We start from the raw sequence: 23,501 nt of genomic DNA on the forward strand, positions 1-23,501 counted from the left end.
ACATTGAACTTTTTTTGTGCGTCGCGTCTGCCAAAACACGACGCATCCGTCGCACGACGGATGCGATGTGTGCCCATCCGTCGTGATCCGTCGCTTATTCAAGTCTATGGGCAAAAAACGCATCCTGCAAGCTTGCAGGATCCGTTTTTTGTCCATAACGCCGGATTGCGACGGACCAAAAAAGACGGAAGTGTGAAAGTACCCTTACCTTGCTGCAAACATACAGCCAGGCTCACAGGATCATTTTAAGGGAAATCAAACTTTATCTCTCTGGTTTTACCTTCCACTACCTTTCACTCAGAAAAATGCTAACTTTCGCTGTACAGTGCTTGTTGTCATAAGTGTTTCCATTATTGGTGTTCTTATGTTATATTGTGTTAATGATATTAGCGGCTGTTATTTTCTGTTACTTGGCGCCAGGCCTTTATTCGTTTTCCTCAGATAAGACCATTATTTTTCTCTTTTACGTGCCTTGGTTCTTCTGCTGCAGCCCCATTTGTTTGCAAAGCTAATGGCATAATTTTGATTGAATTGGTAACAGCACAGCTTTCACCAGTCATTGTGGGTATTGTGTCCAACTGGCCTCAGTAGTGTCATTCCATGAAATCATTATAGCGAGGTCATTTTACCTGTGCAGACATGGAGATTTTGATTCTCCTTGGTGACATCCGAATCTTCTATGTCTTCTGCTATGTTGCTTTGTTCTGATGTCATAAGAGAACAAAAAATGGTCTTAGTGTCAAAATTTTACTTTTCTGGAGCTCCTGTGATGATTGAATATTGTCAGCATCTTTACTTCATGTTTCTTTGATACTCTGCACTACATTAATTAGACAAATGAGTAATATTAATAGGTTTTCCAATCTGGGTACATGAAAGTATGGTTTTACTTTTTTGTGGCCAAGACCAATATTCTATAACACCTTTTGTATTGCATGAGTAATTTGATTTACCGTATATACTCGAGTATAAGCTGAGATTTTCAGCCAAAAAAATGGGTTGAAAGTGCCCTTCTCGGCTTATACTCGAGTCATGGTCAGCCGGTGAGGGGGAGCGACGACTGTCACATACTCACCTGCTACTGGTGCTCCTGACGCAGTCCCTGCATGTCCCATGGTCTCCGGCATCGGCAGCTTCTTCCCCTGTTCAGCGGTCACGTGGTACCGCTCATTAAAGTAATGAATATGGACTCCCCTCCCATAGGAGTGGAGCCGCATCTTCATTACTGTAATGAGCGGTACCAGTGACCGCTGAACAGGGGAAGAAGCTGCCAGTGCCGGAGACCATGGGACATACAGGGACCGAGCAGGGAGCAGGTGAGTATTTCATATTCACCTTTCCTTGTTCCGCCGCCGCCCCGTCTTTCGTGTCCTCTGCAGTGACTGTTCAGGTCAGAGGGCGCGATGACGTATTAGTGTGCGCGCCGCCCTCTGCCTGAACAGTCAGTGCGGAGAGACGGGACGCTGAGGGGCAGTGGGCAGCGACGAGAGGGGAGTATGTCTTTTTTTTTTTTCTTATTGCAGCAGCAGCATTATATGTGGCACATTGTTATATGGAGCATCTATGGGGCCATAAAGAACTGCATGGAGCATTATATGGGGTACATTGTTATATGGAGCATCTTATGGGGCCATAAAGAACTGCATGGAGCATTATATGGGGCACATTGTTATATGGAGCATCTTATCGGGCCATAAAGAACTGCATGGAGCATTATATGTGGCACATTGTTATATGGAGCATCTATGGGGCCATAATGAACTGTATGGAGCATTATATGGGGCACATTGTTATATGGAGCAGCTTATGGGGCCATAAAGAACTGTATGGAGCATTATATGGGGCACATTGTTATATGGAGCATCTTATGGGGCCATAAATAACTGTATGGAGCATTATATGGGGCACATTGTTATATGGAGCATCTTACGGGGCCATAATGAACTGCATGGAGCATTAGATGGGGCCATTTGTTATATGGAGCATCTATGGGGCCATAAAGAACTGCATGGAGCATTATATGGGGCACATTGTTATATGGAGCATCTTATCGGGCCATAAAGAACTGCATGGAGCATTATATGGGGCACATTTTTATATGGAGCATCTTATGGGGTCATAATCAGCATTTGTGCAGCATTATATGGGGCCCATCATAAATTTTATGGAGCATTATATGGGGCGTATTTTGTACGGAGCATCTTATAGGGCCCATCATGAACTGTATGGAGCATTATATGGGGCTCCTGATTCAATATGGATATTCAAAAACATTTAACCTACTGATGTCTCAATTAATTTTACTTTTATTGGTATCTATTTTTATTTTTGACATTTACCGGTAGCTGCTGCATTTTCCACCCTAGGCTTATACTCGAGTCATTTAGTTTTCCCAGTTTTTTGTGGCAAAATTAGGGGTCTCGGCGTATACTCTGGTCGGCTTATACTCGAGTATATACGGTACTTGTTCACTTTGAATTATATTTCCACTTATGAAGCAGAACACAGACATCTAAGCAACCGTATGACACAATTTTCCTCCCCTGTAGGCATCAAGTGCAAAATGACCATTAACTTGCCTTTTATTTTACTTATCAACTGTCACGAAGTGTGATTAACATTACAAGTTGTTTTTTTTTTCAGGATTTGGATTACACAGAAAATATTAAAGTCTCTGAACCAGATGTAACATTTCAACAGATAAGTTCAGCATTTGAAGACCCTAATGGGGAGAATAATGATGATCCTTATTGCAACAATAATGAATCTGCAGAAGAAAAAGATTCTGTGGATGCAAGTAACAACATGGATGATGAACATTATGTACCTCCAAGTAATTTTAGTTTGATACTTGAAGGAGATGCTGGAGATGATGATATAGAGGAAGCACTGAAAGCAGATAATCTTGGTGATGAAACCTTAAAAGCAGCGTCAATTAATCCATGTGATCCCACTGATGAAAAGGTCAATTTGATAGCTACAGTTAGCAGTGATGAAAATTGTGAAAATGCCTTGGCTCTTGGTGCCACTGAAGGGACTAGGGTTACTGATGACACACTGCCTTCTATACCTGAACCTATCAATGCAGCCATTGCAGAAAACTTGTTCGATGCTCTGAAAGAAACTAGTGGTAAGGATTTTACAGCAGAAGTTAATAGTGATTCAGTTTCTGAAAATGAAACTGGAAGGAAACTCCGAAATACACATGATGCTGCTAGGACACCTTTAAAAAAGGTTAAGCAAGCAAGCTCTGACGATTTTACCACTAACACAGTTCTAAAGAGAACACCCCCTGAAAAACTAGAGGAGCAGCAACTTACTCTGGATGAATTGCACACTTCTCCAACTGAAGGCAAATCTGTACTAATAGAACCTCCAACGCCTCGCAGAAGTATCAGGAGAACTACTAAGGTATCCAACAGCACAAACAATACCCTTTCACTTCCCACAACCCCTAAAAGAGGCAGTAGAAAAACCAAGGATAATCCTGAAAATGTAAGTACAACATTACCAACCCAACAAGAGGATCAACAATCCATTACTATCACGAGAATATCTAGAAGAACTAAAAACTCTGTTTCTGATCAAACCCAGTCCACAGAAAGTGAAACTATTGTTACAGAAGAAATTGTAACAAAGATGTCAGCCTCTCCTGCTAGAACCCGCAGAGGAAAAGCTGCAGCATTGGATGACCAAATAAATCCAAAAGATACTGTGGATCCAAAAACTGTATTGCCGACAACACCTACTAGAATTACTAGATCTTCCAAAGTAGTACAAGAGAGGGAAGGTGAACTAAACATTGAGACTGAACCACTTGTTTCTACACCTACAAGGGGCCGAAGGAGCAAACGAGTTGTGAATGAGTTGGTCAGACACTTTGAGCTTGGTGCCTCTCGGGTGTCTAACAAATCTGACTCCAGCCCTCCTCATTCTCCTAAAAGGGTACTCTTAAGATGGTCTAGAGTCAAATCAGAAAATCAAATTGATAAAAAAGGTACAAATGAAAATGTCACAGCACAAGAGGCTATCACGGACAATTCTAGAAAAACAGCAAAGAAACATATTGGTACCACAGATATAGAGGATTCCGTTGATGTCGCTGAGGAGCAAAAGAGAACAACCCGTTCAACAAGGACTAGATCTACCATTGTTAAAATGCCTGATGCCACTCCTGTTGAATTTGCATTCTCTTCACCTGCACCAAGACGTGGGAGAAAACCAAAAGGTTTGTTTAGACATAAGTTTCCTGATGCAATAATGGTTCCATGCTAAGAAACTTGATTATTGATGCAACATGTAGACAATGGTCCTACTGGGTAAAACTCTGACCCCCATAAAACTATCATGGTTTAGTAGAATCATATTACGTGTTATGTGCTGAAGCCGTGAAATAGTCCCTAACGTGCAGGACTGTTTCAGCAATCTTATATTCCCTATGGTATGACGCCGTTCCTCTAGACCAGTGCTCCCCAACTCCAATCCTCAAGAGACAAAGAGACACCAACAGGTCATGTTTTCAGGATTTCTTTAGTATTGCACAGGTGATAATTGCATCACCTGGACAGGCAAGCATTCAGTCACCTGTGCAATACTAAGGAAATCCTGAACACATGACCTGTTGGTGTCTCTTGAGGACCGGATTTGGGGAACACTGCTCTAGACATTGTCTGTTTAAATATACTCTTAACCTCGTTTTGCTTTTTGCATTTAGAGAGGTATTTTGGGTTTTGACTTTTTGAGTTCAATATACCGTCCTATTTGTTGATACCAAATTTGGGATATATTTGTGCTTAACGTGTGAACATAGCCTTTCAGCTGTTTTGGGCTTGTGTGAGAACTACCTGTAGTACAGCTATAAAAAGAGAAGAGCACCAAGCGCACTACCATAGCATAAATGTATATCATACGGGGTGCAAAACAGTGGTAAATATCGAAACATACAATTGAAAGAAGCGCCACTGTAATGATGCACACCACGCAAATATGTACAAGATACCATACACAATATATGAAAAAGAGAGGTTTTAATTAGTACACCACACACATATTAAAACATATTTAAAATACAAATACCAACAAAGAACCTAGTCCATTTAAGATGATATCCACATACACAATTCCATTCATAATATAATGCCCGAACAACCACCTATACACCTACTGGCTCATGGGACTGCTAGTAATAAGTCTAATGCCCAGCCAAAAAATTACCCCTCAAAAAATATCCGGAAAGGGTGTATAGGGCAAGCATTTCCCAGGGCTTATAAGCCTTTAGCAGGGAAACATTTGTATAAAAATACCAGAAAGCCCATAGAGCAAAAAAAAGGGAGTTAAAAGTGGATAGATTACCTGTTGTTCGGTACTGACAGGGGAAAAATATCCCCATACACCCAGTGGATGGACCAAGGAACGAGGCCCCATGCGTATCCCCCTCACTGATAGGGCTTCGTCAGTTGTGTAGTACAACACATGGGTGCAGAAATTCCCCACATACATTGTTACATAGACACACTGCATTCATGTCGTCATTCAAAGCTTTCCCACACTTAGGCTGTGTGCACACGATGCAGAATTAGCGCGGATCTGCAGTGGATTTTCCTGCGCAGAAACGCTGCAGTTCCGCAAAGTGATTTACAGTACAATGTAAATCAATAGTAAAAAATGCTGTGCTAATGGTGCGGAAAAATCCGCAAGAAAACCGCTGCGGATCAAAAGAAGTAGCATGCTACTTCTTTTGTGCGGAACTGCAGCGTTTCTGACCCCTTCCATTATAGATATCCGCAGGGGTAAAAAATGCAGAAAATCCTCACAAAATCTGCAACAAAATCGCACAAAATACGCAGCAAATCTGCACCTGCGTATTCTGCCAGGAGATGCAGATTTTGAGCGGAAAATACTGCACCCCAATCCGCAAAGTGTGCACATGGGCTAACATTAGTGATATTGGTGGGCTCCTTCTTTTCATCCATGGCTGTATTTACTAAAGGAGACACAAGATGCAACTGGACCACAAAAGATGTATTGCGTTGAATGTGATGTCTATCCCCTGCTGAAAGTTGGTTAGAGCAGAATAAGGCCTTAGATGTGGTTTTTTTTGTTTGTTTTGTTTTTTTCTTCAGCATTTTAAATCTGAGTTTCCTCAGTTTCTGGCCCTTGTGTCCGTTTTTACCATCAGTGTTTAATTGGTCATTTTCTTGTATGTAATAAAAAAAAAAATCTTTTCTGTCTTCCAAATGTTAACCCCTTCATGACCTTGGGATTTTCTGTTTTTCCCTGTTCGTTTTTCACTCCCCTCCTTCCCAGTGCCATAACTTTTTTATTTTTCCGTCAATATGGCCATGTGAGGGCTTATTTTTTGCGGGACCAGTTGTACTTTTGAACAACATCATTGGTTTTACCATGTCGTGTACTAGAAAATGGGAAAAAAATTCCAAGTGCGGTGAAATTGCAAAAAAAGTGCAATCCCATGCGTGTTTTTTGTTTGGCTTTTTTGCTAGCTTCACTAAATGCTAAAACTGACCTGCCATTATGATTTTTCAGGTCAGTACTAGTTCATAGACCCCAAACATGTCTAGGTTATTTTTTATCTAAGTGGTGAAAAAAAATTCCAAACTTTGGTAGGAAAAAAAAAAAATAAAAAATTGCGCCATTTTCCGATACCCGTAGTGTCTCCATTTTTCGTGATCAGGGGTCAGGTGAGGGCTTATTTTTTGCGTGCCGAGCTGGCGTTTTTAATACCACTTTGGTGCAGATACGTTCTTTTGATCGCCCGTTATTACATTTTAATGCAATGTCGCAGCGACCCAAAAAACGTTATTTTGACGTTTCAAATATTTTTCTCGCTACGCCGTTTAGCGATCAGGTTAATCCTTTGTTTTTTATTGATCGGGCGATTCTGAACGCAGCGATAACAAATATGTGTATATTTGATTTTACTTTTATTGTTTTATTTTGAATGGGGCGAAAGGGGGGTGATTTAAACTTTTTTATATATTTTTTATTATTATTTCAAATTTTTTTTAAACTTTTTTTTTTTTACTTTTGCCATGCTTCAATAGCCTCCATGGGAGGCTAGAAGCTGGCACAACTCAATCGGCTCAGCTACATAGGAGCGATCATCAGATGGCCGGAAGCGGTAGTTAAATGCCATTGACAGCGGCATTTAACTAGTTCAAAACAGCTGACATGTCGCGGCTTTGATGTGGGTTCACCGCTGGAGCCCACATCAAAGCAGGGGATCTGACCTCGGACGTACTATACCGTCCGAGGTCAGAAAGGGGTTAATAACAGCATATTGATAGCATTTTAAGTCCCTTATAATTGTATGGATGGATTTGAATCAAAATTGGACACCTCTTTGAAAAAAATTTTTTCTTGCTTTAGGTTATGTGCACACGTTGCTCTTTTTGCTGCATTTTTTCAGTGCAGATTTGTTATAAAACCTGAAGGGTTTCCCGATGCCAATAAAGTGAATGAGAATCCTGAAGTTTCATGCACATGTTGCTTATTTGTGACTTGCAGATTTGGTGCAGTTTTAAATCTGCAGCATGTTAATTCTTTTAGTGTTATTTCTTCAGATTTAACCCATATTAATGAGCAGGGAGAAAAATCTGCTCCAAGCTATGTTCTTTCTGCCAAGAAATGCAGAAATTGTGCAGCATTTTCTGCACCAAATACTGAACATACCCTTATGGTTGCATGATCTATCTGTGAATATGGAGAACATGTTAAAAACAGACATCTGAATGAGAGTCTACTGGTTCATCTAGGGCACCAAGTTTTAGGTTTACCATAGCTTCTTTTAAACATTATTTTTTAGTTAGAATTATCAAAATCTAATGATAAATTTTAAATCTGTGTGCTGATCCCCAGTTACTCTGCAACATCACCCAGAGCTGAACTAACAGCTCGGCTAGTTCTGTGCTGTCATCTGATGTAGGATTACTGCATTATGGAAGTTTAGCTTTGTTTGGTTATGTCAATACACAATTGCTACACTTAATTACATCTGAATTTATTTTGTAAAATTCCATGTTCACACTGGAGAAAGCGTCTCAGATAACTTTATGGAGCAGGTTTAATGCCTCAGACGTTTGCTATAAACCTGCTACATGTCAACATAACTTTGGCTATTTGAGGGCCGCTCATTTATGTAGAATGTAACTGGATCAACAATGGGGATAATTCAATTGTATTTACAAAACAAACTTTCTCTATCGCTTCATTGGGGGACACAGGTAACAATGGATGTATGCTGCTGCCACTAGGAGGCTCACACTATGCACAAAAATTTTCAGTTTTTTTCAGTAATGATTTCCCCTTTTTTCACTTCTATCCCTTGGAGGGATACAGTGTAAGCAGTCACTCTGTAGTCCCACGAAGAGACAACCTCATACCCTCATCTGTCTATGCGTCAGGACCCCAGTCCGTAACTCAAGAGTGATCAGATGATCCAAATAATAGTCCTGGCCCCCTATTCCTACCCACCCACTCCTCCCTCACCAGCCTCACTTACTACTTTAGGCCCCGGCTTCTGTACGGCATAGCCGCTACGATTAACTTCACTTTTTCCTTCTTTATCCTGCGGGTTTTCTTTCTGTCCGGCATGGACATGCCCCCACTACTCCTCTAATGGCACGTGGATTGCACACCCTTTCTTCACATGAGGGGCCCGCCTGTTCCTCTATGCGGTTGGCATCTGGACACCGTTTTTTTTTTATCAGGAGCCTTACCAAGCAGCCTTCCTGAGCCCTCTACTCTATGCACTCTTCGCTACAGATTTCAGTTTCTAAGCTCTGCTCTGTAGACTGACACTCTCCTCAGCAACTCCCTTCTCTGTTCCCTAACCTGTCATAGTTAATTTGTCATGTTTAATTCTAAAGGAGGGCACCATTAGTAATGGCCGTAAGAGAGCTAGACAGGATAGTCGCTACAGATTCCCCTCTTGCTCCCTTTTTCCCCCCTTGCCCATCTCGGGAAACAGCTTCTTCCCAGTTGTCCACCCCAGACACACCAGCTGAGCCAAATTTGGATTTGAGTTCTGAAGCCTATAAGCATCTGGGCTCTGGTCTAGCTTCTAACATGAAGGAGATGGTCGAGAATCTCATCTCATTGTGGCGCTCGGCCAAATTCTCATTATCAATATTACCGCTACGTAGCCAGCAGAGCAGATGGTGTCCTTTAGACGGACAAGACAAACTCCTAAAGTTTTTGCCCCCGTAAGGAATTTGAAAGGGTCTTTACTAGAGAGAGGGAAAGCCCCACCAGACGCTTCCAGAGAGGGAAGCAGCTCTGTATCTTATACCATTTTGCTTCCGATCTCACTGAATGCTGGACTGTTTCTCCGGCTGTGGACTCTTTGGTTTCCTAACTATACACTAACATGGTCCTCCCCCTTATGGACGGGCATCTTTCAAGGACCCCAATGCCAAACTCTTGGAGTCCTTTGCCCACTCAGCCTTTGAAGCAGCAGGTTCCACCCTATGCCCTGCCTTTGCCACCACATGGGTATCAAAGTCTATATCTGCTTTGTCTAAGCAGTTCTGTTAGGGCTTCCTTGCAGACCAGATCTCATAAGCAGGGAAATATTTAGTGTCCACCTCCTTGGACGCCACCTCTTGTGCAGCTCAAGTTTGCATTAATATAGTAGCCATCCACAGAACCATCTAGCTAAAGGCATGGCAGACAAACTTGTCTTCCAAGAAGTCTCTGACCAGTCTGCCCTTCCAGGGATCATGTCTGTGACATCCTCCTGGCGCCTTCGCAATGCAGATCCTTCAGGAGCAGGCACAGCAGATTCTCCTCTGCATGACTCTTCACTGCCACTCGGGGAGCTCCCCAGGGTAGGTGACAGTCTTCTGTTCTTCACGGGTACCCTTGGCTCGCATTTGTCGAGGATGTCTGGGTCAGAGAGGTGGTATTTTCAGGATACAAAATAGAATTTGTTTTTCAACCTCAAGATCGTTTTTTCGAAGTCCATTCCCCAAGGGCCCTTGATCCCTGTTTTTTTTTTTTTCGCAGCCATTACCTCACTCCTGTCGATAGACGTCATCGTTCCTATCCCACCTCGGGAACATTTCAGTTTTTTGTTTTTTTTTTTCAAACGTCTTTGTAGTTCAAAAGAAAGACTAGTCCATTCGACCAATCCTGGATCTCAAGTTGCTAAACAAGAGAGTCCATCTACGTCACTTCAGGATGGAATCACTTCGTCCAGTAATTGCTTCTATGGATTCACAGGAGTTCCTGTGTTCGGTGGATAGCAGACGCCTATCTCCACATCCCTGTTTTTCTGGTTCAACAGAGATTCCTTTGGTTCGTGGTATAGCAGGAACATTTACAGTTCCTCGCTCTTCCATCTGGCCATGCAATCGCACTCAGGGTCTTTACATAGATTATGGTGGTGGAGATGGCCATCCTTCGGACCAGGGGTCTAGTGGTCATACCTTACTTGGACGACATCCTTGTAAAACCTCCATCCTTCTCCCTAGCCAAGGAAAGCCTGTCCATCACTCTGAACACCTTTTCTCAGCTCGGCTGGATTGTAAACAGGGCCAAATCTTGTCTTGTTCCGACCCGTGGTCTTGTTTTCCCTGACCATGCTTTTCAACACCCTTTAGACGTTCTTCCCAAGGAATAGAGGGCAGCCCTCCAACGCAGGGGTTCCCTCTCTTCAGGCCCTGCAATCTCCGTCCCTTCTCTTGGCCATGGTAGTTTTGGGCAGGATGGTAGCGGCTGTGAAGGCGATACCCTTAGCCCAGTTTCGTACCAGGCCACTTCAGTAGACCATCCTGTCCTGATGGAACAGATCTATCTTGTCCTGTTCTTGATTCATGTCAGGGCATCCTTAAAGTGGTAGCTGTCCTCCCTCATTCGCCAGGGTCAGTCCTTTCTTCCTAGTCACTGTTAGGTGGTTACAACGGATGCCAGTCTCCTCCACTGGGGAAGCTGTCTTCGATAACCTCACGATTCAGGGCCACTGGTTGTCAAAGGAGACCTTTCTGCCAATCAACATTCTTGAGATCGGAGTAATTCTTTTGTCTCTTTTCCACTGGCAGGATCTTGTCAGGGGCCTACTGGTGCATGTCCAGACAGACAAAACCACGGCTGTGGCATATGTCAACCACCAGGGATGGACTCTTGAGTTCTTTGGCTTTGGTCGAAGTATCAAAGATCCTTGCCTGGGCAGAGAACACGGCAGTGCTCATTCCTGGCTTAGACAGTTGAGACGCCGACTTTCTCCGTAGCAAGGATCTTGCAGTAGGAGAAAGGGTTTTTGCATCAGGATGTCTTCCTTCAGATTTGTTTACAGTGGGGCAGTCCGGACGAGGATCTCAGTTTTCAGGATGAACCGAAAGATTCCGCAGTTTGTTTCCAGCCCCCGCGATCCTCTCACAGCGGGCGCAAAACCTTGGTCTGTTTGCTTTTCCCTGTTTTTTTTCCCACCTCTTCCCCTTCTTCCCAGGCTGTTGAAGATCAAGGCGGAAGGAGTCCTTGTCACCCTAATGGCTCCACATTGGCCCAGGAGGGCCTGGTATACAGAGGTCGTCAATCTGCTTTCAGATGTCCCTTGGAGACTACCAGAAAGACCAGGTTTTGATGCAGGTATAGCTCTGTTTGCTCAAGGGCCAAGTCTCTCCGTAGTCCATTCTTTTCCAAATGAACTTAGCCTCTCGTTCTAGGGTCAATACCTTTCTTCAAGGGTGGCTAATGCAGCTCCTCTTTATCGTTCCCCCAGTAGATGCCTGGGACCTCAACCTGGTGCTGGAGGCACTTGGGTGTCCCCCTTTGAGACTTCTCTCTGTCCTTTCTATCTTGGAAGTTTGCTTTTCTCTTGGCCATCACTTTCATCAGGCAGGTTTTGAAGCTGGCAGCTCTTTTGTGTCGATCCTCTTTCCTTATTCTGCACCCAGGATACATTGGTTTTGCGGCCTGTTCCCTACTATCTTCCCAAGGTAGTCTCCCCCTTTCATCTCAATGAGGACATCATCCTCCCTTCTTTCTGTCCATCACTGGTTCACCCTCTGGACCTTTCTCTAAACCTTTCTCTGAACAAGTTGGACCTGGTCAGGGCAATTCCTTTCCAGGACTGCTTTTTCCAGAGAATGAATTCTCTCTGTGATCCCTGAGGGCTCTTTCGCTGAATCTGGGCGACCATCTCAGAGGCATACCCGGTTAAGAACAGAGTGCCTACCACTGTGATTAGGGCTCACTCTACCTGAGCTGCGAGGGACTCCTGGGCTCTTCACCATCGAGCACCCGCCTAACAGCTTTGTAAAGCAGCGTCATGGTATTCTATTCACAAGTTTGCAAAGTTCTACTGGATTTATGCCTACACTTCAGCAGATGCCAGCCTAGATAGGAGAACCCTACAAGTGGCAGTGACTAGTTCTCCGACCTAAATGTAGTTTATGCTGTTTTCCTCTCTAAGGACTGCTTTAGGACGTCCCATGGTTTCCTGTGGCCCCCAATGAATCGATAGAGAAAACAGAATTTTTGGTTACTCACTGTAAAATCTGTGTCTCGGAGCATTCTTTTGGGGGACACCACACCCTCCTATGTTTGGCAGATGTATTAACTGTTTTTATAGTGTTAGATTTTGTGTATTTGTGTTCTTTATTTACACTTTGCTTCTCCTACTGATTTCTCACTAACTGATTAACTTGGTGCAAGTTGGAGGTGTGTACACTGATGGGGAGGAGATTTTTTTTTTTTTTTTTTTCATTTTTGTGCGTAGTGTCAGCCTCCTAGTGGCAGCATCATACACACATGGTTTGTGTCCCCAGAGGCGTAGCTAGGGTTTTGGTTCAGGGGGGTCAAAACTTCTGAGTGGGCCCCTAACCTGGTAACCTTGATTACAACTGGGTGAGACACCCTAATAGTGAAGGAGAACCTCAACAGATGTCTGTGCTGTTGCTAAAAATAATCTCTACACAATGACCAACATGGATATTACCATTATATGGTCAGTGGTAGATACCAGTCCTATGGAACAAATAAGAGATCACGGTACAGTTACAGATAGTGACTTACAGCTGAAGTTCTTTCTGATGGAATCGTTCACTTTTCCCTTCTTTTCCATCTGGCCCAGACTGACATGACAACTTCTTCCAGCCCCGACTTGGCTGCAGAGATTACTACAGACATATTTCACATCTCATATTTTAAGCACTGTCCACAATGGGATTATTCCCAACTCCTTATCCTGCTGATGCCCCAATGCTGAGCCGCTGCTGCCGTGCGTGTCTTTATTACTGCAACTACTGTGTGGTTCTGTTTGCCCTCTAAAATCTAAAGCAGCCATCCAGAATATAGTAATGCCACGTGTAAGTGTCCTAGTTAGCCAGTTGAAAAAAAATAATGCTCTCGGTGTGAAAAACAAGATAATCTTGTAGTTATACCTTTTAATGGCTACCAAAAATAACTTTTTTTTCATACTGAGATCATTAGGTGCCCTAGCAAAGTGTCCACATTTTGCCCCCTAGAAACCTTGAAAGTAATAATGACCTGTGTTCCCCTTTGATAGTCACAGTAACCTGATTTCCCCTATAACAATAAATGCTCACTTTAGATTTAATAATGTCTGGCGTCTCCCCTCTGTACAGCTCCCCTATACACACAGTATGATGCTCTCTTAAACACAGTATAATGCCCCCTCACTGAATCGTACCCCACACACAGTATACTGACCCCTTAGTAGCCCCCAAACTGATGGCTCAAACATTGTATGATGGCCCCCTCATTGTAATCTTCACACTGTATGATGGCTGCCTAGATAGCCTTATATAGGCCTAGTATAATACACTCCACATAGGCAGAGTATATAGTGTAATGCACCTGCACCCCCATAGGTAGACTCTATATTATGTAATACACCTCCTATAGGTAGACTCTATATAGTACAGTTGTGCTCAAAAGTTGACATACCCCGGCCGAATTTTTGCTTTCTTGGCCTTTTTTCAGAGAATATGAATGATAACACCAAAATGTTTTCTCTACTCATGGTTAGTGGTTGGGTGAAGCCATTTATTGTTAAACTGCTGTGTTTTCTCTTTTTAAATCATAATGACAACTGAAAACATCCAAATGGCCCTGATCAAAAGTTCACATACCCTGGTGATTTTGGCCTGATTACATGCACAGAAATTGACACACATGGGTTTGAATGGCTACTAAAGGTCCTGTGACCGGTTTGTTTGTAATCAGTGAGTGTATAAAAGCGGAGACAGTTTCTGGGATCCATACAGACTCTTGCATCTTTCATCCAGCCACTGAAGTTTCTGGATTGTGAGTCATGGGGAAAGCAAATGAATTGTCAATGGATCTATGGGAAAAGGTAGTTGAACTGTATAAAACCGGAAAGGGATGCAAAAAGATATCCAAGGAATTGTAATGCCAGTCAGCAGCATTCAAACTGTGATTAACAAATGGAAAATCAAGGGCTTTGTAAAAACAAAACCTCAGTCAGGTAGACCAACAAAATATTCGTTCACAACTGCCAGGAAAATTGTTCGGGGATGCAAAGAAAAACACACAAATATCATCAACTGAAATACTGGACTCTGTGAAAACTAGCGATGTGGCTATTTCAAAATGCACAATAAGGAGGTACTTGAAGAAAATGGGTTGCATGGTCGAGTTGCCAGAAGAAAGCAATTACTGCGCAAATGCCACAAAGTATCAATCCACAAAACAGCACAGACACAAGCCTCAAAACTTCTTGAACAAGATAATTTCGAGTGATGAGACCAAAATTTAACTTTTTGGCCACAACCATAAACTTTACATTTGGAGAGAGGTCAACAAGGCCTATAATGAAAGGAACACCATTCCTACTGTAAAGTACGGGGGTGGATCGCTGATGTTTTGGGGATGCGTGAGCTACAAAGGCACAGGAAACATGGTCAAAGTTGAAGGAAAGATGAATTCAGCACATTATCAGGAAATACTGGAGGCAAATTTACTATCATCAGCCCAGAAGCTGAGCATGGGACGTACTTGGACATTCTAACATGACAGCGATCCAAAACACAAGGCCAAGTCGACTTGTCATTGGCTACAGCAGAACAAAGTGAAGGTTCTGGAGTGGTCATCTCAGTCTCCTGATCTCAATATCATTGAGCCACTCTGGGGAGATCTCAAGCACGCAGTTCATGCTAGATAACCCAGGAACTGCAGGCTTTTTGCCAAGATGAGTGGGCAGCTTTACCATCTGAGAAAGTAAAGAACTTTATCCACATCTACCACAAGACTTCAAGCTGTCATTGATGTTGGAGGGGGCAGTGCACGGTATTAAGAAATGGGGTATGTGAACTTTTGATCAGAGAAAAGAGAAAACACAGTAGTTTGACAATAAATGGCTTCATCCAACCACTAATGAGTGGAGAAAAAGTTTTGGTGTCATCATTCATATTCTATGAAAAAAAGGCCAACTGTATAATGCACTCCTCATAAGCAGACTCTATATTGTATAATGCACCCCCCATAGGGAGACTCTATATAGTATAATGCAACCCACATAAGGAGACTATGATATAATGCACCCCCATAGAGAGACTATATTGTATAATGTACTCCCAAATAGGCACACGCTATATAATATAATTCACTCCCCCATAGGAACACTCTATATTGTATAATGCACACCCCATAGGCAGACTGTATTGTATAATGCACCCCCATGGGCAGACTATATAGTATAATGCACCCCCCCCATAGGCAGACTATAGTATAATGCAACCTCCATAGGCAGACTCTATATAGTGTATTATAGTTATATAGTTATAGTATATTATAGTTGTAGTTCTATATAGTATATAGTTACTATTCTGACATGGAGTTTGACTTTGGGATCATAGTTAATGATAAACTTACCTGGAGCAGCCAGTGCCAGGCAGTGGCTGCCAAGGCAAACAGGATCGTGGGGTGCATTAAAAGAGGTCTGGATACACATGATGAGAGCATTATGCTGCCTCTGTACAAATACCTGGTTAGACCGCACGTGGAGTACTATGTACAGTTTGGGGTACTGGTGCTCAGGAAGGATATAATGGAACTAGAGCGAATACAAAAGCTCAGGGCAACAAAATTAATAAAGGGGATGGGGAAACTACAATACCCAGAGTGATTAGCAGTATTAGGATTATTTAGTCTAGAAAAAAGACAACTGAGGGGCGATCTAATAACCATGTATATAAGAGGATAATACAAATTTCTCTCGGAGGATCTGTTTGTACCAAGGAAGGTGACGGTCACAAGGGGGCATTCTCTACATCTGGAGGAGAGAAGGTTTTTCCACCAACACAGAAGTGGATTCTTTATGGTTAAAGCAATGAGAATCTGGAATTCCTTGCCTGAGGAGGTGGTGATGGCGAACTCAGTCAAGGGGTTCAAGAGAGGCCTGGATGTCTAACTGGAGCATAACAATATTGTATCTTACAGTTATTAGGTTCTTTAGAAGGACTTAGATCTGGGGATTTATTCTGATGGAATATAGGCTTAACTCTATGGACAAATGTATTTTTTCGGCCTTGCTAACAATGTTACTATGTATAATGCACCCCCATAGGCAGACTCAATATAGTATAATGACCCCCCCATAGGGAGATACTATAGAGTATAATGCACCCCCATAGGGAGACTCTATATAGTATAATGCAAACCACATAGGGAGACTGTATAATATAATGCACCACCATAGGAATACTACATTGTATAATGCACCCCCTATAGGCAGACTGTATAATGCACCCCCATAAGCTGACTATGTTGTATAATGCAGACTCTATATTGTATAATGCACCCCCATAGGCAGAATCTATATTGTACAATGCACCCCCTATAGGGAGACTCTATATAGTATAATGCACCCCATAGGCAGACTCTATATTGTATAATGCACCCCCTATAGGCAGACTATATTGTATAATGCACTCCCAATAGGCAGACTATATTTTATAATGTACCCCCATAGGCAGACCCTATATTGTATAATGCACCCCCCATAGGCAGACTATATAGTATAATGCACCCCCCATAGGTAAACTATATAGTACTAGATTGTGGCCCGATTCTAACGCATCGGGTATTCTAGAATATGCATGTCCCCGTTGTATATGGACAATGATGATTCCAGAATTCGCGGTAGACTGTGCCCGTCGCTGATTGGTCGAGGCAACCTTTATGACATCATCGTCGCCATGCTGTGCCCGTCGCTGATTGGTCGAGGCCTGGCGGCCTCGACCAATCGGACGCGGGATTTCCAAGACAGACAGACAGAAAAACCCTTAAACAATTATATATATATATATATATATATATATATATATATATATATATATATATATATATATATATATATAATGCACCACCTATAGGCAGACTTTATATTGTATAATGCACCCCCCTTAGGCAGCCTTTATATTGTATAATGCACCCCCCATAGGCAGACTCTATATTGTATAATGCACCCCCATAGGCCGACTCTATATTGTATAATGCACCCCCCTTAGGCAGACACTATATTGTATAATGCACCCCCATAGGCAGACTCTTTATTATATAATGCACCCCCCATAGGCAGACTCTATATTATATAATGCACCCCCCATAGGCAGACACTCTATTGTATAATGCACCCCCATAGGCAGACTCTATATGGTATAATGCACCCCCCATAGGCAGACTCTATATTGTATAATGCACCCCCATAGGCCGACTCTATATTGTATAATGCACCCCCCTTAGGCAGACACTATATTGTATAATGCACCCCCATAGGCAGACTCTTTATTATATAATGCACCCCCCATAGGCAGACTCTATATTATATAATGCACCCCCCATAGGCAGACACTCTATTGTATAATGCACCCCCATAGGCAGACTCTATATGGTATAATGCACCCCCCCTTAGGCAGACTCTATATTGTATAATGCACCCCTTTAGGCAGACTATATTGTATAATGCACCCCCCTTAGGCGGACTCTATATTGTATAATGCATCCCCCTTAGGCAGACTCTATATTGTATAATGCACCCCCATAGGCAGACTCTATATGGTATAATGCACCCCCCCTTAGGCAGACTCTATATTGTATAATGCACCCCTTTAGGCAGACTATATTGTATAATGCATCCCCCTTAGGCAGACTCTATATTGTATAATGCATCCCCCTTAGGCAGACTCTATATTGTATAATGCACCCCCCCTTAGGCAGACTCTATATTGTATAATGCACCCCCCTTAGGCAGACTCTATATAGTATAATGCACCCCCCTTAGGCAGACCCTATATAGTATAATGCACCACCACATAGGGAGATTTTATATAATATAAAGCACCCCCACATAGGGAGATTTTATATAATATAAAGCACCTACATAAAAAAATAAATACATCCAATACTCGCCTCTCCTCCTGGTTCCTGCGCTGCTCCAAGCGTCCGCTCATGTCCTAGACAGCGGGCGCCAAGAAGTGACGTCATCTTGCCCGCTGTCAGTGTTTGCATCAGGGACGTCAGACGCTGAGAGGGAGCTTGTCGCTCCTACTCTCATCAATGCGGTCAACTGTATCGGCATCCAACTGATACAGTTGAACTTGTAATGACAGGCTGGGGGTCCACTGCTGGCACCGGGCCCACCCCCGCCTGCTCAGGAGCCCCATAATGGCCAGGTGGCAGTGCAAGGGGATCGAGTCTCCCTGCTCTGCCGCATAACGTAACTATGTGCACGCCAATACAGTTACAGTAGCGTAGCTCCGGGTGGGGCCCAGGGCGACCACCCCGGTAGCTACGTTACTGTTTCCCCCAATGAAGGTGCTGAGAAACATATTTTACGGTGAGTAACCAAATATCCTTTTTTTTTTTTTTCTTCAAATCTTGTCTTCACGTCCACCAAATAGACTAGAAAAAAGCAAATGTGTTGCTGCTTTTATATATTTTGATCTGTGTGCTTTAAGGGCAGGGCCGGACTGGGACTAAAATTCAGCCCTGGCATTTGAAGTTACACAGGCCCACTTGTCACATGGTGACTGTATAATATCTTTGTACACTTGTAAGCAGGGCCGGTTTTAGGCAAAGTGGGGCTCTAGGCAAAGTTTTAAAATGGGGCCCCAAATGCTACCATATTGCACATCACACAGAAGCATTTCGGTTGTATTTACATGCGCTGAGTTCAGGCCGCTAAATGAGTTTGATCGACAATACTGAAGTTGTTCAACGCTTGTTTCCCAGCCTCTTTACACCAGCTGAGGAATAATGATGGGACAGAATGATCACTAATAGATCACTAACACATCACCATACAGGATCATGTTATCAGCAGCACATATACAGTTTACACCGGCGATGTGCTGCTGAGAACAAGGATTTTTGTTCCAGCAAAAACAATCTGAATATGCAGCATTTTACTTGTTTAGTAAAATACACCCCATAGTCCTCCATATATTATAATGTTCACCACAGTCCTCCATATAGTATAATACACTCCCTATAGTCCTCCATATATTAAAATACACTGCTAAGTCCTCCATATAGCATAATACACTCCTCATAGTGCTCCATATAGTATAATGCACCGCCATAGTTATCCACGTAGTACAATTCACTTCCCATAGTATAATGCACCCCATAGTTCTTCATATAGTATAACATATTCCCCATAGTCCTCAATACAGTATAATGGAGCCCACATATAGTATAATGCAGCCACCACCCTACAGAATATAATGCAACCACCCCAGAGTATAATGCAGCCCCCCCCCATAGAGTATGATGCAATCACCCCTCATAGAATATAAATATAATACTGCCCCCCATAGAATATAATGTAGCCCCGAATAGAATAGAATACAGCCCACCTCCCCATAGAATATAATGCAGCCCCATCAGAGTATGATGCGATCATCCCTCATAAAATCTAATACAGCCCCCCATAGAATATAATACATCATCCCACCTCTCCATAATATATAATGTAGCCCCCCATAGAATATAATGCAGCCCCCCATAGTATGACAACCTCCCCCATAGAATATAATATACCCCCGCAATAGTATATAACACAGCCACATAGTATATAACACGGCCTCCCCCATAGAATATAATATACCCCCCATAATATATATCAAACCCCGCATAGTATACAGCACAGCCCGCGTAGTAGTATACGGCACAGCCCACACAGTTGTATATACGGCACAGCCCACACAGTGGTATATACGGCACAGCCCACACAGTGGTATATACGGCACAGCCCACACAGTGGTATATACGGCACAGCCCACACAGTGGTATATACGGCACAGCCCACACAGTGGTATATACGGCACAGCCCACACAGTGGTATATACACGGCACAGCCCGCACAGTGGTATATACACGGCACAGCCCGCACAGTGGTATATACACGGCACAGCCCGCACAGTGGTATATACACGGCACAGCCCGCACAGTGGTATATACACGGCACAGCCCGCACAGTGGTATATACACGGCACAGCCCGCACAGTGGTATATACACGGCACAGCCCGCACAGTGGTATATACACGGCACAGCCCGCACAGTGGTATATACACGGCACAGCCCGCACAGTGGTATATACACGGCACAGCCCGCACAGTGGTATATACACGGCACAGCCCGCACAGTGGTATATACACGGCACAGCCCGCACAGTGGTATATACACGGCACAGCCCGCACAGTGGTATATACACGGCACAGCCCGCACAGTGGTATATACACGGCACAGACCGCACAGTGGTATATACACGGCACAGACCACATCTCAATAATGGCCCCACAGCCCAGTAAAAAAAACAACTCTCCTCACCTTTCCTCTTGCCCGCGCTGTTCCCTGCTCCTGTCTCGGCGGCTGCAGTTTGCCCGGGACACAGAAGGTGCGCGATGATATGACGTCATCGTGCACCCGCAGTGTCAGAGGCAGAGCGGGGAATGATGGGAGAGGGAGCGTCAGCAGACGCTCTCTCCTACATCATTGCATTGAACTATATACCGGTGTCAGACGCCGGTATAGTTGAATGCGGCGGCACTGGCAGGGGGAGGGGAGGAAGAGTGCAGCGGCCCACTACTGGCACCAGCCCTTCTGGCATTTGCCAGAAGTGCTCGATGGCCAGTCCGGCCCTGTTTAAGGGCACAATTTTAGCTTTACAGTACTTAAAAAAAATAAAAAAATAACCCCCCCCCCCCCCAAAAAAAAAAAACAAAAAAAAAAACATGGATATAATTGTAACAATAAGTGAACAGCTATTTCTTGTGTAATGATCTTCTGTTCCCTCTGCAGCTGAGCAAACCACTCTACTAAATATTTCTCCAACTAAGACGCCAGCACCAATAGCTTCAGAGTACGTGTTTTCTCCACCATCTGTAAAGACAAGGAGGACAAGGACAAAACACTCTACCAATGTAATGCAGGAAGAAAAGGTCTGATATCATTTTTTTATGTTTCTGGGCATTTCTTTACTTTATACATTACAGAAAATTTTAAGCCCTAATTACGCCTTTCCCTAATTTTCAGGATGTAACTATTACGCAGTCGCATGAACCGATAGCTCACGTTCCTGACACACCAGTAGTAAAGCGACCGAGAGGCAGACCTTCAAAAAACAGAGTAAAGAAAGATCAGTAAGTATTTTTATTTTTTCTTTCCTTCTTGATTTAAGTAAAATCATCTAACATGTTACATATATACAGACTTTTGCGCCTGATTCAACAGTGTGTTTATGCCAGAATTCCGTCTCAAAATACCTTTCAATGTCGCAAAATTTTTGCTCAATATGAAATTGCATAAAACTTCGGTTTCGGCCATCTACACCAATATACTTGGAAATGGGGAGACAGAACATCGAAACAACTGCTTGACCGATTCATTAAACATTACTCATGCCTTACTGCAGAAATGTTACTCCAATTTCTAGCTGGATTCACGGTCTAATCCAATTGGAGTAATAATATGAAAATATAACTTTTATTAGTTCTATTAAGAAATAAGGGAATTCTAAATCAGAAATATATAAAAATGTTGTCTCACAGTACCAAATGTAGTTTGTGAATCCTATATTAAATAGGTCTGTCTCAATTATTGAAGTATTCTGTCATGACAGAATAACATTAACTCCTTCTTTTTATTTTGTATCCACTTTAAACATTTGTTCCCATTTATAGTTAGTGAGTCCTATATTATTAACCCATTTCCGACATTGGACATATACAGTACAGACCAAAAGTTTGGACACACCTTCTCATTTAAATATTTTTCTGTATTTTCATGACTATGAAAATTGTACATTCACACTGAAGGCATCAAAACACAACTGATGGTCCCAACCCCATTCATAATGCAAGAAATCCCACTTATTAAACCTGACAGGGCACACCTGTGAAGTGAAAACCATTCCCGGTGACTACCTCTTGAAGCTCATCAAGAGAATGCCAAGAGTGTGCAAAGCAGTCATCAAAGCAAAAGGTGGCTACTTTGAAGAACCTAGAATATAAGACATAATTTCAGTTTCACACTTTTTTGTTAAGTATATAATTCCACATGTGTTAATTCATAGTTTTGATGCCTTCAGTGTGAATGTACAATTTTCATAGTCATGAAAATACAGAAAAATCTTCAAATGAAAAGGTGTGTCCAAACTTTTGGTCTGTGCTGTAGGTATGTTTAAGGTCACCTCCGCCGTTTGCTGTGGGCTCTGGCGATGAGCTTGCAAATTTTCTGCCACATGTCAGCTGATTTCATTAGCTGACATGTGCGACTAAAAGACCCCGGTGGAATCTCGTGGCTGTTAACATCTTAATTTCCGCAGTCAATCTGACAGCGGCATTTAACATGATTGCGCCGTTGGTTTGGCATTACAACCCGCTGTCTGCAGGAGATCCATGTGGTTGTCATTGCTAGATAGCTATGAGCGCTGCTCAGCAGCAAGTGAGCATTTCTGCTACAAAGAGCAGGGCTGAATCCATGCTCTGTGTAGCGCAGGCGATAGATTGATTGCAGCTTCTAAAGTAAAAAAGAAAAAAAATTTGAAAAATATTTTAAAAATAACGCCCCATTCAAAATAAAACAATAAAAAAAATCTTGTTCGGTGTTACTGCGTTCAGACATGCCTGATCTATCAAAATATTAAAAGAATTTGGTAAACAGCGTAACAAAATAAAAATCAAACCGCTAGTTACGTTTTTTTGGTCGCCATGACATTGCATTAAAATGCAATAGCGGGCGATCAATAGATTGTATCTACCCCAAAAGGTATCAATAAAAACAGCAGCTCAGCGCACAAAAAGTAAGCCCTCACCCAGTTCCAGATCAAGAAAAATGGATATACCACTGGTCTCAGAAAATGACTTTTTTGGTGTGTTTTTTTTTTTTTCTTCTAAAAACTCTTGGATTTTTTTTTCACTATCTAAATAAAAAAACGCCAGAACCCATGACGGCACACCTGAGGGATGCACCCAGCTAGGACAGGAACCTACTGAAA

General features: G+C 42.7%; 1 protein-coding gene across 8 annotated transcripts in view; it reads left to right on the plus strand.

Annotated features, from left to right (window-relative positions):
- AHCTF1 (AT-hook containing transcription factor 1) overlaps nucleotides 1-23,501 on the plus strand; it is a 215,027-nt gene that overhangs the window by 163,766 nt on the left and 27,760 nt on the right. For 7 of the 8 annotated variants that reach the window (XR_013221111.1, XM_077283248.1, XM_077283249.1 and 4 more), the window contains 3 exons: nucleotides 2,644-4,228; nucleotides 21,305-21,444; nucleotides 21,539-21,645. Coding sequence is in view for 7 of the 8 variants with exons in the window: in XM_077283248.1 (XP_077139363.1) it covers nucleotides 2,644-4,228; nucleotides 21,305-21,444; nucleotides 21,539-21,645 (1,832 nt within the window). In the remaining variant the exon portion in view is untranslated. The remainder of the gene's footprint in view (nucleotides 1-2,643; nucleotides 4,229-21,304; nucleotides 21,445-21,538; nucleotides 21,646-23,501) is intronic. The other variant, XM_077283254.1, reaches the window with a different exon arrangement.

This window comes from Ranitomeya variabilis, chromosome 2 (assembly GCF_051348905.1).
Source record: "Ranitomeya variabilis isolate aRanVar5 chromosome 2, aRanVar5.hap1, whole genome shotgun sequence".
Classification (NCBI taxonomy): Eukaryota; Metazoa; Chordata; class Amphibia; order Anura; family Dendrobatidae; genus Ranitomeya; species Ranitomeya variabilis.